At 28.2% G+C, this 14,826-nt stretch overlaps 3 protein-coding genes across 5 annotated transcripts; 1 reads left to right on the top strand and 2 right to left on the bottom strand.

Moving 5' to 3' along the window:
• Nucleotides 1-441: 441 nt before the first annotated feature.
• On the bottom strand, nt 442-2,842 carry LOC141525984 (calcium and integrin-binding protein 1). The gene is made up of 5 exons (XM_074240694.1): nt 2,500-2,842; nt 2,163-2,197; nt 1,843-2,090; nt 1,566-1,764; nt 442-1,057 (listed from the first exon to the last, which is right to left on the bottom strand). The coding sequence occupies exons 1-5, from the start codon at nt 2,548-2,550 to the stop codon at nt 1,036-1,038; spliced, it is 555 nt and encodes a 184-aa protein (XP_074096795.1). The 5' UTR covers nt 2,551-2,842; the 3' UTR covers nt 442-1,035.
• Nucleotides 2,843-3,692: 850 nt separating this feature from the next.
• On the top strand, nt 3,693-7,652 carry LOC141526025 (uncharacterized). Of its 2 annotated transcripts, none has more exons than XM_074240747.1 (5): nt 3,693-3,841; nt 4,491-4,693; nt 4,798-5,443; nt 6,553-6,874; nt 7,512-7,652. In XM_074240747.1, the coding sequence occupies exons 2-4, from the start codon at nt 4,542-4,544 to the stop codon at nt 6,868-6,870; spliced, it is 1,116 nt and encodes a 371-aa protein (XP_074096848.1). In that variant the 5' UTR covers nt 3,693-3,841; nt 4,491-4,541; the 3' UTR covers nt 6,871-6,874; nt 7,512-7,652. The 2 variants fall into 2 exon arrangements, with proteins under 2 accessions (XP_074096848.1, XP_074096849.1); XM_074240748.1 differs by having other exon boundaries at nt 3,734-3,871.
• Nucleotides 7,281-11,007, bottom strand: Puml (pummelig). Of its 2 annotated transcripts, none has more exons than XM_074240745.1 (7): nt 10,778-11,007; nt 9,624-9,700; nt 9,312-9,518; nt 8,527-8,856; nt 8,334-8,451; nt 8,066-8,252; nt 7,281-7,783 (listed from the first exon to the last, which is right to left on the bottom strand). In XM_074240745.1, the coding sequence occupies exons 1-7, from the start codon at nt 10,813-10,815 to the stop codon at nt 7,508-7,510; spliced, it is 1,233 nt and encodes a 410-aa protein (XP_074096846.1). In that variant the 5' UTR covers nt 10,816-11,007; the 3' UTR covers nt 7,281-7,507. The 2 variants fall into 2 exon arrangements, with proteins under 2 accessions (XP_074096846.1, XP_074096847.1); XM_074240746.1 differs by lacking the exon at nt 10,778-11,007 and adding an exon at nt 10,446-10,647.
• Nucleotides 11,008-14,826: the final 3,819 nt, after the last annotated feature.

The following is a 14,826-nucleotide window of genomic DNA, read 5'->3' as shown; positions in this document are numbered from 1 at the left end:
ACAGTGAGTTCAGAAACTGTATTGAATCGTGCTAAAGCGGATAGGATGTTGAATCCGACGCAATTCGATCCCGTTTGCTGGGAGGAGGGGACGTTAATACATATACATAAGCAAGGGACCTAACACTGCGAAAATATATATCTAATGCAAAGACGATTGCGAAAAAATTATGCAAAATAAATTCATATTTTCTTAGTAATGTATTAACCCGTCTTTCTATCTTTTAGACAATTACCTCGAACGTTCTTTTTTTTTTTTTTTAGTTTTTTATGTGATTAAAATAGATTGAGAATATTTTTTTAAAATTTAATTTTATTAAATTAACAATGAAAAATAATTTTTATTGGCATAAATAAATTTTAAAAATATTCAACGTTTGCTCACAAGAAATAAAATTTCTAAGATTCGTGTCTCCGAACTTACATATTATTTAATAAGTAATTTATTATTAATGGTTGAATATTTTTATAAAAAAGCTCACTTTTTTACAAAGTATGTGTGTTATATGAACTGAGAATAGATGAAGTATAGCTAACTTAGTAAATTAGTGGTGTACGCTCTTTGTGATGTCACAGGTTGTTTTTTCTCGATTTTGTGAGTGACATAGAAAATCCGAGACAAAACTAGGATTTTTTTAGAGACGGTGCTATGTATTAAATTAGACTGAGAGCACATAGAATGCTTTGTATCTGAACTGTACCATAATATAGTGGAAACATTTTTTTTGACAAAAACAGAAATCACAAGCGTGTTTAAATTAATGATTTTAAAAGAAAATACATAAAATTGAAAAAAAAATATATATATATATATATATATATATATATATATATATATATATATATATATATATATATATATATATATATATATATATATATAAATAATCGATCAGTCTTATTGGAGTATATTCTAAAATTATCGAATATGTTCATTGAGAAAGCTAAGATTAATTGGGGGTTATGATAAATTATAATATTTATCATTCCATACACATGTTCTGTCATCTTCGTAGTATGTTTATAAATTTTTGTCTCAAAGATTAATCCTAAAGGTTCTGAAAAATTAAAAAATATTGATTTCAATAATTAAAGGCGTAATAAAATGAAAGCTTGAAGTAATTATTTGGTAGTGGTATGATTCTACTTTTGACTGTAAATCGTAAAATAGACATTTTTGTATATTTTTTTTATTGTTTTGACGATGCATTTAAAACAAAAATCAAAGATAAGTTTAATAAAATTTATCCAAATAATTGCAGCGATTTCTACTATTTTCTTTTGTACTTCATATATGTAAACAATTTTAAAAAAGAAAAAGACTTAAACAGGACGAAGTTAGCATTAATTATCCAGTATCGACCGACATTTTTTTTTTTTTAATTGAAAAGTTGAAATTCTTAATTTTTTTCAAAATTATTTCATTTTTCATGGTATTAGGTAAAAATAAGTAAGTGCTAGAAAAAAATTTAGTCGTTGACTTTATGGATAAAATAATGTGATCACCACTTTCAAAGAATCGCCAAGCCTGATATTAACTAATAAAATATAAATAATAAAATTTACTTCGAAAAATCACTGCTTTTTTCAATTATGTGTTCAAATTCAGCAAAGCTTAAAGCTCCATCATCGTCAAGATCAGCTTCATCTAATAGATATTGAAGCAGACGCTGCATGTCATGTTCGCTCAATCTTTGTGGAGCTGTTAATCTATCAATTACTTGTCTTAAATCACCCATTCCTAGCATATCATCTCCATCAAAGTCTAGAAGTGTCAGAAAAAAAACAATAAAAATAAAATTATGAAGTTAAACTGAAATTGCAGAATCTATTTGATATTTACCAAAAATACGAAAGGCATGTTCTGCTTTGACTGCTTTTGGAGCAGCATCACTAAATACTGACATCATATCTAAAAAATCTTCAAAAGTGCAATCGCCATCTTGGCTTGAGCTGAAAACTTTACAAATTCGGTCTCCAAATGGATTTACTCGTAATTCAGAATATCTGAGAATTTTTGACATAGGTAACTTCGCGTTTCTATTGTGACCAACTTTTTCCGGTGCAAGAGCCTTGAATTTTTGATGAGCACTTGAAGCAAATTTGATTAAAATTTAGTTTTTATTAAAAAAAAAAAAAGGTTTATAACGACAAAATACTTACTATAAAACTTCCTTTTTCGTAAAATATGTCAGATCCTAGAAACAAAGAAGACTTCGTTTAGGAAAAATATTTAAGATATACTTCGAATTATCATGTTAATTATAAATAAAATTTCTTATTATCTGGAATAATATTGTAATAACTAGAAAAATAAATAAATTAATAAATCAGACCAATTTATTAAATTCCTGAACGATAATAGAAATTATATGAGATGAAAATGTCTCTATTCTGTACTTAAGTTGTGTAAATTAACTTCATTTTTGTTTTGTTAAAATTGAAGAACCTACTTAAACTTTCTCACATTTAAAAAAATAAATAATTAATATGAATTCACCTGATAATCTTGTAATTCTTCTTCAGAAAATTGACTTTTACTTGCTCCCATGTTTTGTGGCTATATTTGATCCTGAATAATGTCAACCTTACTATCTTGACTAAATAATATCGAAGTTGAAGTTAAAGTGTCATAGCTTTGTTACGTATATTCTTATTTAATTATTGCTTAAATATTTGGTCAATTGTTTTTATTTTATGTTATGACACATGTAAAATAATTTATAGAGAACTTGACGACAACAACATGTCATTACCTGACAATCTGACACCGAGAATCTCCCTTCTGCTCCGTTTTATTTGAAGTTTTCTCTTTTATGTAAGTTTAACACTGTGGTCACTGTGTAAATTAATACTTTTGCTGTAATATACATAATTGGCATGAAGCTATAGTGTGTTGGTAAATCCCTTTCCCCACACCCTGGCACCTAGGAACGCGAGGAGCGCCCCGACATTGTTTTTACCTGGGAAAATTCAAATTAATAATGAAAAATCATAAAAAAAAAAAAAAAAAAAAAAACACAGTCATACTTAAATACCGATTTACTGTTTAAATAGATTGTTGAAATATCAGTAGTTGCAGACAAAAAGATATTTTTATATTTAAATTCCGACATCTCGGCAAAAAATAGTCCTATCAGAGTTAAAAAAAAAATGAAAACTGGATAGACATGCTATTTGGAAATTTTTTTCGCTTCTTAACTTTTGAGAGTATATTAAGGACGTAATTTTTCATTATGAATTCCAAATTTGAAACATTATTCGTTACTGCTACCTTGACATTGATAAAAAAATTAAAAAAAGACATAGAACCTATATATTATACGATATGACGCGGCTTATCACGACGCTTTAGCGTCAAAATAAATTCTTGAAGTCAAGTTTGAAGATGAGCCAAATTTTTGAAGATTCTTCTTGAAATAACTTTTTAATGCAATAACTTATCGAATTTCTACAAATTGAATTTGAAAGCTCGTAAAATAAGCTTCAATTTTCATGTAACTCCATCCTCCTAGACATAAAATTACCTACTATTCTATGAGTATTTGATGAAACTTAACTATTGCATTCATTTTATAAATCCTATAAGTTTTTTGTTACTTTGAAAAATCTACTTTCATTGCGGCTGCTGAGTTTTTTTTATTTGAATTTTCCCGGGCAAAAAAAGATTTACGGGCTTAAACAGCGATTATACTTTTATAAAGATGGCCGCGATTTGCCTTTATTAGAAGTATTATTTTGTCGCATGGGAACAAAAATAAACAAATGATAAATGATATTTTAGTTGATTTTAGTCTCCATAAAATTGCATGCTTACATTCAGGCTTTTTAAAATTATATGAGTAAGTTTATTCAAAAGTTTAATTTCAAACGTATGTATGATTGTAAAAATTACTTATAAATTTAATGCTAAATTACATAAATTACAAACTAACTGAATTAAATTCAATTTTTCTTTATCATAAAATGTTCAGTAACTTGAAGTAACTTTACTCGTTACTCATTTGTGATTGACTTATCATAATAAAATATTGAAAATAGCAGACAAGGTTTACAATAATAGCAATAACAATTTTTTTTTTTTAATATGAAAAATCACATTATAAAAAAAAAATATTTTTACTCGACTGTTTTTTTTTTTCATATGCTATTTTCGATTTTCGTAGTTAAGTATGCATAATTTTTTTTTCGTTACGAAACTGACATTGATAATTTTTTAGGAGTTGAATTTTTTCCAGAAATTTCCTGAACATTTTCAATATTTTCTTAAGCTTCCAGTAACATTCAAAATACTTGGAGTTATTCTATAAAATTTTTAATTTATCCAAATCTCTTGAAATATTTTAAAACATTCTGGTTGATTGAAAAATTTAGGATTTTTCTGATCTTTTGAAAAAAAAATTGCATTTTCATGTGGTATCTCATGAACTTGGATGAATAAAACCAAGAATTATGAAAAATCATCTCAATGTATTATTATTTATTTTCTAGAAAATCATTGGGAAACAATAGCATTTTTACTGTACAAAAATCAAAGTAAAAATGCCATTGATGTACAGGAACATTACGCGAATGAGCTACTGTTGTGTTCATCGATATATTCATGGGACTGCTGTTAATAATAAAGCATTTAATTATGCCAGTAGAGAAGGTAAATTCATGAGAAAAATAGTTTCCAATGAATTACCAAAAAGGTAGGTTGAATAACATACTAAATATTTTAAAATTTTAACCGTTAAGTTATTGAAAAATGTTAAAAAATTTTTTAAAACTTTAATCATTGTTAAAAATTTTCTAGAAAATGGTATCCTGAGAAAAGTGAAAAAATAGCTTCATCATTTCCTAGCTCCGCGCAAAAACTAGTGAGCCCACATGTCACTCGACGAGTAAAAGTTTTAAATAAACTTTTTATGAAATACATAACAGATATAATGACTACTGGAGAAGTAGCAGCAGATGTAGTAGGACTTGGAATTGAAATTACTCAAGTAAAAATATCCAATGATTTTCAAATAGTAAGAGTACTATGGTATTCGTATAATACAGGTAATGTAGATCAAATAACTGACATATTAAATGGAACAGCATTCAAATTACGACACGAACTATCTCAGTTAAAAATTATTGGTGTTGTTCCTCCAATAAAATTTGTCAGAGATAAACAAAGAACAATTATGGCTCAGCTTGAAAAAGTATTTGAGGATGCTGACTATGGTGAAGATTATGTACGAACTATACGTATAACTCCTACACCTGAATTGTCATTATTTACCAAATTATCTGATGAAGTTCGTGAAAAAATCTTGAAAATTGATAGTTCTAATATAAATAGTTATGAAGAAAATGTTGGCGATGAAATCTGCTATGACGAAATGTATGATGTAGACTTACCACCGATGCGATCTGATGTACTTGGCTTAAATCAAGGAATTATCATGACTCAGGCAAGTATTGATTTAGTTTTTGTTATCAAGATTTGAAAGTTCAATTTTGTAAACATGAAATTTAAAAGGATTATTTTCAAGAATTTTTTCAAAATAAATTTTGGGACATTTTGATTTAAACTTTATTCTAAAGTACATTTCTTACAAAAATTAAGGGAGCAAGAAAAAAAATCTAAATTTTTTTTTTCATTTTTCTCTCCATTTTGCGTCAGTGATTTGCTAAATTTGGAAAGAAAAAAATAACATTTTTTTTTAAACTTAGCACCGATGGTTTTCGCGATATTTTTGATTATGGGTTTGACTTTTCAAAAAAGTACGAAAAACCCTTCTTTGGTTGCTATTTCAAATTTATGTAGTAATTGAAAAGAATATTTTTTTTTTCAAAAAATTAATAGCTAATCCTTGTACAGAATTTATTTAAGTTTTCGAAACTTACCTCGAATTCTCTGTGCGATTATTGGTTGCTGAGATATTAATAATTAAAAACAAAATGATCTTTTTTGTTTCAAACACTGATATTTCAGCGAGAAAAGCTTGTATCAAGGTCTTTAAAAAAACCAATTGAAGCTGAATAAAGTTATCCGGCCTGTATAGAGGTTAAGTTGAAAAAAATTTTTTTCAAATCCGTAGACTAAAAAGAAGAACCATTTCGAAAATTTTTTTCTCAGTGGTTTTCTTGAGATTACTCGAGAAAAAAATTTTGGAACCCAGATCCAAAATTTAGACACTTCGAGCTACAATTTGCTTTTTTTTTTATTTGCTGCACGACTATTTTTCTTTAAGTTACAGTTTGTTAAAAAACCCCCAAAAATTTGGATTTTTTTCTTGTTATTTAATTTTTGTGAGTAGTTTATGTGATACATTTTATGTGATGCAATCTTTGCATTAACTTGTTTATTTGATGCTTCTCGTTATTACTTTAATTTCTTTTATTGAATGATTCAACATCTTTTGATTTTCGAATTTAAAAACTTTCACGTAAACGTATCTTAATCTACAATATAATCCTCATAATGTCAATAATAATTTAAGTATACTTCGCAATAGCAAAGCTTTTCATTATACAAAATGTGAATTGAAGCCAATATTTTTTCATTTTTATTGTTTAGATAAAGCAATCACTAAATAAAAGTAAAGACGCAATAAAGAATAGGCTAGAAAATATAACAACTGATAAACCCGAAAAAGTATATACATTTAATCCATCTAGTATTCAAACACTACGTACGGAGGAAGAAATTCAAGCTTTTAATGATTTCTTAATAAAAAGACGTGTTGAAGAAAAACGCTCAAAAAAATTAAATTTGGATCCTTATGATGGAGATGATATTAATTATCACGAGAATACAGAAGAGGATCAAGTTGATGATAGTGAATACATCAATTTTGATAGCTTCGATGATACCAGTGAAAAAGAATTACATTAAATACGTAAGTTCCTATTTCTTATGCATTACTGGTTTTCTCCTCATTAATTTAATAATTATGATTTTATTCTTATTTTAAATTATTGAATGTGAATAAAAGAAACATTGTTTTCTCTTCAAATATTCTCTCTGTTTACTGTCATAGATAAATTTTATTATGAAGTCGTCTAAAAGTTCTTTAAATGATTTAATTGTTTAATTGAAAAATATGGAAACTATAAAATTCAATCAACAGACCATATTTGTTTAATTTCCTTTGTACAAAATATTTTTGTAAATATATGAAAATAATAAAAATAAGCCCGATTAGTTCAATTGTAAAAAAAAGTGCAATAACTAATACTATGCATCGTATCCAATTAATTAAAAATCTTATTAATTTGTAAAAAGTAAGATGTATGCAAACTGATTTGTAAACAAATTAGATTTATTCATTACTTTGTATAATCAATTACGTTACTTAAAAACGAAAAATTCTTATACAATTTTCGTTTGATAAGAGAATAAATAATGATAATATACAAATAACATAATATAATTATAATTATTCTGATCGATATTGGTCGGCTTAATATTAATTAATAAAAAAAAAAAAAAAAAAAAAAATGATTCTATAAAAAAAATATAAATTTTTATGTTAGGTCGTTTTCGGGCGAATTCTCTTAGGTTCCAAATTAGTTGATGTTTCACCTGGTAATGTTTCATCGTGGCTGTCATCTTCATTTTCGGATTTTGAATCTGTGGAGTCAATTGGTAATGGAGCAAGTTTTCGAGGAAAAATTTTTGAAGACTGTTTGACATGTTGTGATGTGAGTTTAGGTATTTTGTCACTCAACTCACATGCTTCAAGAACATGTTTGTTGAAAATTTCACTTTTATCGGCGTAAACATGATGACCAGCACCTGATATGACCTGTCAAAAATTATTTTCTTTATTTCTTGAAAATCAAGTATCCTTTATTAAAAAGTTGATAGGACGTTTTCATTGTTGTCGCTTTTCGTTGCTGTGATAATCACTTTGGCAACGGTTATCATGGCAACAGTTAAATATTAATGAATAAAATTTGTAAAAATTAATTAAATTGTGGATAAAAACCATTTTGACGGAAGCGCGCAAAGCAATTTATCGACAATTACATTTTTTATCTACTTAAAATTATCAATTATAAAGTTGAGTTATAAATATTATTTTTACCTGAATATTTACATAAGACTTTTCCCGTTTTTGTCTAATTGCTTCTCCTGCAGAATTGTCTACCCAAGATCGACTACCATAAATCATTGTTATCGGTACTTCATCATCTATTAGATGAATTCGGTTGATCATAGGATTTTTTGCCCAACCGAAACCTTCCATCATTGCATGAAATGCACTTTCACCGCTATAGTTTGACAACATAAAATAATTTTTCACAGAAAAATATTCAAACGAAACAAGATTAAAAATACTAAAATTCACCTACGAGGGTGTTTGAGTGTTACACTGATGAAGATACTGAAAAATTGTATTTGCGTCATCTTTAAGAACTGGAACATATTTTTTTACAATGTCTGGCCGTGTAGTTTCTATAAGCCACTGACCTTGAAATTCGATAAAAAAAAATTATTAAATACAGCTAGGGATAAATGGTAGAAAATTTATTAGCAAAATTTTACCAAAAGGACCAGCAAATCGGACTGCCCACAGAGGATTGAGAGGTTGCACCATAAACGCAATAGCTTTTACCCAAAAAGGTATATTGTATCTCGTGTGTGCATCGGTTGGTTTTTTTGGAAATCCCCAAGGATCAGCAAGAATAAGATGTTGTACTCGATTTGGATATTGTATTGCATACGAAGCAGCGAGGAAACCACCCATAGAATGTCCTAATAAAACAAATTTATCTAACTCCATTTCTCTTCTCCATTCTTCAACTGAGCGTACTAGTTGAGTTTCAGCTTTTAGTGCCTCGTTACTAAAATTTGGTCGACTACTTCTTCCGAATCCTATAAAACAAAAATAAGAATTAAAAATTTCGTTAAAAATAAAGTTCTAATTTATATTAATATTAGCTGATTCACGTCCGCTTCACTGGGTATAAATCGGATTTAATTTATTCTAAGTAGATAATAAATATAAATTCGAAATGAAAATACAGTAATTGTTTGTAACGTTAGTAACATCGTTATGATGTGAACTTTAACATTTTATCATAGCTTCTATTATTTTAAAACTTTTTCAATGGCTTACCCCTCATGGCATAACACTCATCATGAACAGAACTTATATACTCAATAGCCATATGTCAATTTGCGATTTTTAGAATTGAAGTTATGTTTATTATCTATTTAAAATGAAGAGTTTTATTCATGCATCACATTGAGATTCTACAATTTAATTTAATCGTATGTTGACCTGATACAATATTTAATAAAATTTAATAAAGTAATTATGAATATACCTAAAAGATCTATTGCATAAACTGGTCTATCTTGTGAAAGGCTATCAAGATTAAGACACCATAGCGCTACTCCAGCTCCTAACCCATGAAGAAGTACAATAGGGGTTTTAGAAGATTGTTCGTTGAGTGAAATCATCCAAATTTTATCTGTTGTACCAACACTAGCTCCAATGTCAACGTACAGTCCTCGGTAAGCACTTTTTAAATCTGAAAAGAAACAACTTTTGTTTTAGTGTTTTAATGCAGCATATTATTTAAAATTTTATTTGATTTTAACTTTAAATAATTTATTATTAAATAAAATTTGATTACGTGAAAGTATTTTTTTTTCAGCTGCTTTCAACATTGTAGCAGAATTCCCTGACCAGCTGAGCCAATCCCAGATCCAACTGAAAATATTTAAATTAATTGCCAACGTTTATAAAATAAAGTAATTAGAAATTAATATTAGGAAAAAATTGGTTCATTGTTTTTTAGTCAGTTAAACGAATATAATTTAAAAATAATAAAATTCATTGAATGAGTTACGTAAATCGAGATTTATGTTAAAGAACATAAATAAAAATTTCAAAATTTATTAAACATTATTCAATGATATTTTTCGATTGTCGCAAAAGTTCCCTTTACTTAGAGATGATGTATTTTTAATAAGTGATGGAAAATTCATTTTAGAATTATTATTTAATTTAAATAATTGTTTCTACTAAAATCGAATATTTGAAATGTTTCCTATAATTATTTCAAAAAAATTCTCTTTTAAAAATTGAATAAGTCTGAAACAAAGAAAACTTATATTTATTTTATCTCGCTTGTTAAGAAATGTATTGTAAGATAAAGAATATTTATCAATTCTTGATTGAAAAATAAAATGGAAGTAATGAAAACATTGCAGATAGATATTACAATTTTTTATTTTTGTTACATTGTCTTATGATCTAATAAATTTTTTTTTGTTTTTTCAGTAATATTTGAAAATGAATATTATGTTAAACTCAGATTAACTTTGTTGCATATCATAGACAATAAGATTTTTTTTACGCTTAATCGTGTTATTTAATCTTAAGATGATGAAAAAATGTTTATGCGCAATTGGAGTTCATTGATAGAATGAACTTGTATAAATAGTTTACTTACAATTATTCGTTCAGCAAATAATTTATTTTTCATCACTTGTCAACAGTCAAAACAATTATAGTATAATTCTTTCTAGATTACTTTACGTCAAATGGTGCAACATTTCCTTGTTATTCGCGAACTGCCAAGTTTCAAAATAGAACAATAGTAAAAAAAGTAAAGGAATTGAAAAATTGCGTTTAATACCGAAATACAGTTTAAATTTAGTGGTAACATAATTGAATTTGGAAAATATATGGTTGAGCTTACTTAACCAAAAAAAAAAAAAAAATTAAAAAACAGAATCAGTATTTACAAATGATTAGAGATTAAGTAATTAAATTATAACTGACCTTCGGGGATTAACTTCTACTATTTCATTGTCTGCCATTAGTTCATATAATAGTTAACATATATTACAGAAGTTATATTTTCGTTCAGTGATGATAGTATTAACTCAATAATGCACAATATTTGAACTGTCTTATGACTTATATGTAATTCATCGTGTCATAAAATACTGTCTTGTTTATTTTACAAATGTAGACTGCTAATTGTAAACGGCTGTCATTAACTTTGTGGCAAGTCCATTGATTTCGATAACGAAGTCACACAATAACTCTAACATAACAAATGTACCACGACTATGACTATATGATAGCAAACTGGGAGAATCAGCTGATTAAAATAGTTGAAACTCACAACAAAAATAAAAGGTGGCGTTATTCTGTTTTTGTCTGTCTTGCCGATTTATACAATTTATTTTAATATCATTTTTTATCTATTATAAAATTTTTTCGTTGTTTCAATCAACAATACTTTATCAATTAATGTTTGAAAATAAAATTGAATACAAAATTCGTATTATAAATATTGTTTCTTGTAGGCATTTAATATATGTGAGATGATTTTTAATTACACCGGCACACACAAAAAAAAAAAAAAAGTGGTATATACTTCGGACCCGACCGACCTACCGACATGTATTTCGACCCGCTGAATCCGAATTTCAGACCCGTTTGGCCCAGTCACCCTCCAGTTTTGAGTAAAATTAAAAAAATCCCAAAAAAAGGCAAGAAACTCCAGTCATAACAATGGAAAAATTTTTGTAGATTCGAATCAAGTATAATTTTTAAAAAAAAAAAAAAAAAAAAAAAAAAAAAAAAAAAAAACAACGAAAAATCCAAAAAAATTACAATAAATCGTGAAAAATTGATGTTGTCCAAATGAAATTTTTTTAAAACTCAGATTGAGTATGACTTTCATGTATTTTGTTTCACTGAATTTGCATCTTAACCCTGATTGAGAAATCTAATTTGAAATGATTTAAAATTAGGAAATAAAAAAAGGGAAAACTACAGGACGTTAGTAGAAGAATTGGTGACCAATTACAAAGATTTACGTTGCTTAATAAACATCAAATTACACTTCATGGATTTTCACGTTGACCACTTTCCTGAAAATCTTGAAGACTCTAGCGAAGAACAAGGAAAATTATTTCATCAAGACATAAGTGAGATGAAGGGTAAGTATCGAGTAAATTAGATTTTGAAATTTTGTCAATTTTTCAATTCTAAGATCATATTCCATCTATAAAAATGCCCCAAAATGCACCCAAGTCATTAACAATCGTGTTTTATAGATTTTTTTCTTATATTTGTAACTGCAATTTTCCCGATTTTTTTGGTTTTTTGAGATTTTTTTCAATCTTAAAACATAATGGGTGTTATGTTCCCAAATTTTTGGGGTAATTGTTTTAAATTTAAATAATTTATTTAAGTCCAGATTTTGACCTCGTTAGGATGTCAATAGACTCCAGGTGGGTCATGTCACTGATTCCTCCGCGAACTACTTTATTTTATAATATAATAATTTTATTTTTAATTTATAAAATATATATTTTAATATTTTAACTTTTTAATTTTACCTGTCTACAGGTAGGTAATGAATAGAGTGCCTGAACGCTGGCTAGCGCTCTAGGTAAAGGAACCAGGGTGGAACGCTGATAAGCGCTCTCAACCCTGGGTGAAGGTTTTAATAAGTACCCATTTTAATTGATTGACAATTAACTAAGTATTTATTAATAAAGGATTAGCAGGCTCAGCCTCGGACCAGCAGAGATTGCTCCTCTGCTAAGTCCTCGGACTGACTGTTCCAGAGGAAGTCTGGAGACAGAATGTATCATACAATAATAATTACAATGAGTTTTATAATGAATTTTAGCAACGTTGCATCTCAGGTTACCCTATGAGAACATCAACGCAGTCCAAATCCCACAACGTAGACTGTTTAGTCTACTGGGCTGCGTTGACATTCTAGAAATCTGTTATCTCGAGGTATTTCCGTTACGAAATACCTCGGATAATAATTAAATGATTTAAATAATTATTTATTAATTTGTAAAATAAATTTATAAAATTTTAAATAAATTGGAAATTTACGAGAACGTAACATGGGACAAGATTTCAGATTTAAATTCAGTGGAACAAAATACAAAAAAATCATACTCAATCTGAATCCAAAAAAATGTTTTCATCTCGATGATTTCGATTTTTCATGGTTTAGTGAAATTTTTTGGGTTTTTCGAAATTTTTTCAAATTTTGACAACTCAGCGGGCAAATTATCGTTCAAATTCCAATTCAGTAAATTGAAATACATAAAATCATACTTAATCCGGGTCGGGCATGCAGTCAGGAATGATGTTTAATATGGAAGTCCATCAGGTTGACAAGGTAAAATTTATGACATGGTAGGGTAGTTTGTCAGGTTGACGAGGTAATATTTAGGTAGTAAGATTTTCTGGCAAGTGGCCTGTAAAGATTAAGTTGAAGATTTTCACAATTAAGTTCATTTCTAAGTTGATTTTTAGAAGAATTAGATTTTTAGAAGAGCTATAGATTTGTCAATTATTAATTTTAAATGATTATATAATTGAATAGATAATTTAATTGTTATTAATAAATTTTCTCAGTTTATTTACGGCCCTCTCGGACTTCTCTCGATCCGACCTTTCCCCTCTCGAGCTTCCCAGGATTCTAGGACGCCGTGTCGAAATCTCAGTGGCACCCTCTTCAAGGAGTAAAATGGTAACCAATTGGACCAGGCTAAGTACTCTGGTTACAAGCTATTTCATTGTCAGAAAAGATCAGTTACCTGCAAGAGCAATTACGAGAGCCCAAACAGTCCAAGAGTCGAAAACAAACGAGTACCCAAAGCGATTTTCCGTTCCAAGGCAAATACAACTTTGGACGAAGGCCAGACCATGACTCCTAAGGCCAAAATATGCAGCTGGAAATAGTTCCACCTCCCTGCACGTGGAAGACAAGAAGTTACAAATCTTGTTAATCTTAGTCATAAAGCCGCAAAGAAAATATTTATTAATAAAGTATTATTTTGAAACGGGATGTCTTTTGCTCGTTGGTTGCCCCTTTTATTTATTTAAGGGCGCCACTGGATTTTTGGACTCAGTATCCAGAACTGGGCCAGAACATGGAGTATAGGTCAGGGTCGTGAGAGATTGCTGAAAGGAATCAAAACTTAAACACAGAAATTCGTTCACGCGGTCCCTCGAACCCCACGTCACTGTGCTGGACCCTCACGTTACTACACACGCTGTCCACACAGCGCACGCTATCCCACGGACCCTCACGTTACTCTAAGAGATCTACCCCGAAGCCAGAGGAGTATATCATGAAACCGAAGTAGACTCTTTACGCACACACAACCATACCAAATTATAAATTCCATAATTACAAAATACAATGAATGATTTCCTATTAATAAAATAATTCCATTCTTATTTCCTAATTATCGTTCCTAAATTCCTAATTATAATTTCCCTATTTCCTAATTACTAAATTACTGCCGTGTTTTTAATATTACAACGATAATCATTTAATTTCAAGAATTCTTTGTATCTTGAATTAATCCTATTTTCCAAATCCGAGAAATTATTAAATAAATTTTAATCCATTTATTTTAGTCAAAGTTAATTTAATTCCGATATTTGAGTAACTTTAATTATTGTGTAAGTTGTTTTCATTTAATTCAACTATTTTATTTAATCCATTTTAAACCGTAAAATTTTACTAAATTTTATTTCCCTTGTAAATGTAAAATTATGACAAACGTTTATTTCGTTGTAAGCCAAGAGATTTTATTTTATTTTATAATTGAACTAATACTTTAGTTTCGACCTCAAGTGTCCTCTACTCAGTGTTTAAACGCAGGAAGATGGTCGACTCTCCCGATGAAAAAAGATTTTGTCTAATCATATATAATCGTCTATGCATAATGCAATCATGCATAATTGTCTATATATGATCAGATCCAAAAATTGGCCAGGTCTAATTATAGATAATCATGTATAACTATATATAATAATATATAATTATATATAAC

This window comes from Cotesia typhae, unplaced genomic scaffold (assembly GCF_013202065.1).
Source record: "Cotesia typhae breed Kobodo isofemale line unplaced genomic scaffold, CoteBio_Ctyphae contig_30, whole genome shotgun sequence".
Lineage (NCBI taxonomy): Eukaryota > Metazoa > Arthropoda > Insecta > Hymenoptera > Braconidae > Cotesia > Cotesia typhae.
The sequence above is the reverse complement of the archived record's forward strand: the minus strand, read 5'-3'. Positions and strand labels throughout refer to the sequence as shown.

Bases quoted from the DNA above. Each gene is read 5' to 3' on its own strand.
- LOC141525984 (XM_074240694.1), bottom strand. From the start codon at position 2,550: ATGGGAGCAAGTAAAAGTCAATTTTCTGAAGAAGAATTACAAGATTAT. The intron at 2,091-2,162 runs GTAAGTATTTTG...ATTTGCTTCAAG, and splicing joins ACGAAAAAGGAAGTTTTATA to TGCTCATCAAAAATTCAAGG. The intron at 1,765-1,842 runs GTAAATATCAAA...TGACACTTCTAG, and splicing joins ACATGCCTTTCGTATTTTTG to ACTTTGATGGAGATGATATG.
- Puml (XM_074240745.1), bottom strand. From the start codon at position 10,815: ATGGCAGACAATGAAATAGTAGAAGTTAATCCCCGAAG. The intron at 8,452-8,526 runs GTAAAATTTTGC...TCGAATTTCAAG, and splicing joins CCGATTTGCTGGTCCTTTTG to GTCAGTGGCTTATAGAAACT. The intron at 8,253-8,333 runs GTAGGTGAATTT...GTCAAACTATAG, and splicing joins TGTAACACTCAAACACCCTC to CGGTGAAAGTGCATTTCATG.
- LOC141526025 (XM_074240747.1), top strand. From the start codon at position 4,542: ATGCCATTGATGTACAGGAACATTACGCGAATGAGCTACTGTTGTGTT. The intron at 4,694-4,797 runs GTAGGTTGAATA...AAAATTTTCTAG, and splicing joins TCCAATGAATTACCAAAAAG to AAAATGGTATCCTGAGAAAA. The intron at 5,444-6,552 runs GCAAGTATTGAT...TTTATTGTTTAG, and splicing joins AAGGAATTATCATGACTCAG to ATAAAGCAATCACTAAATAA.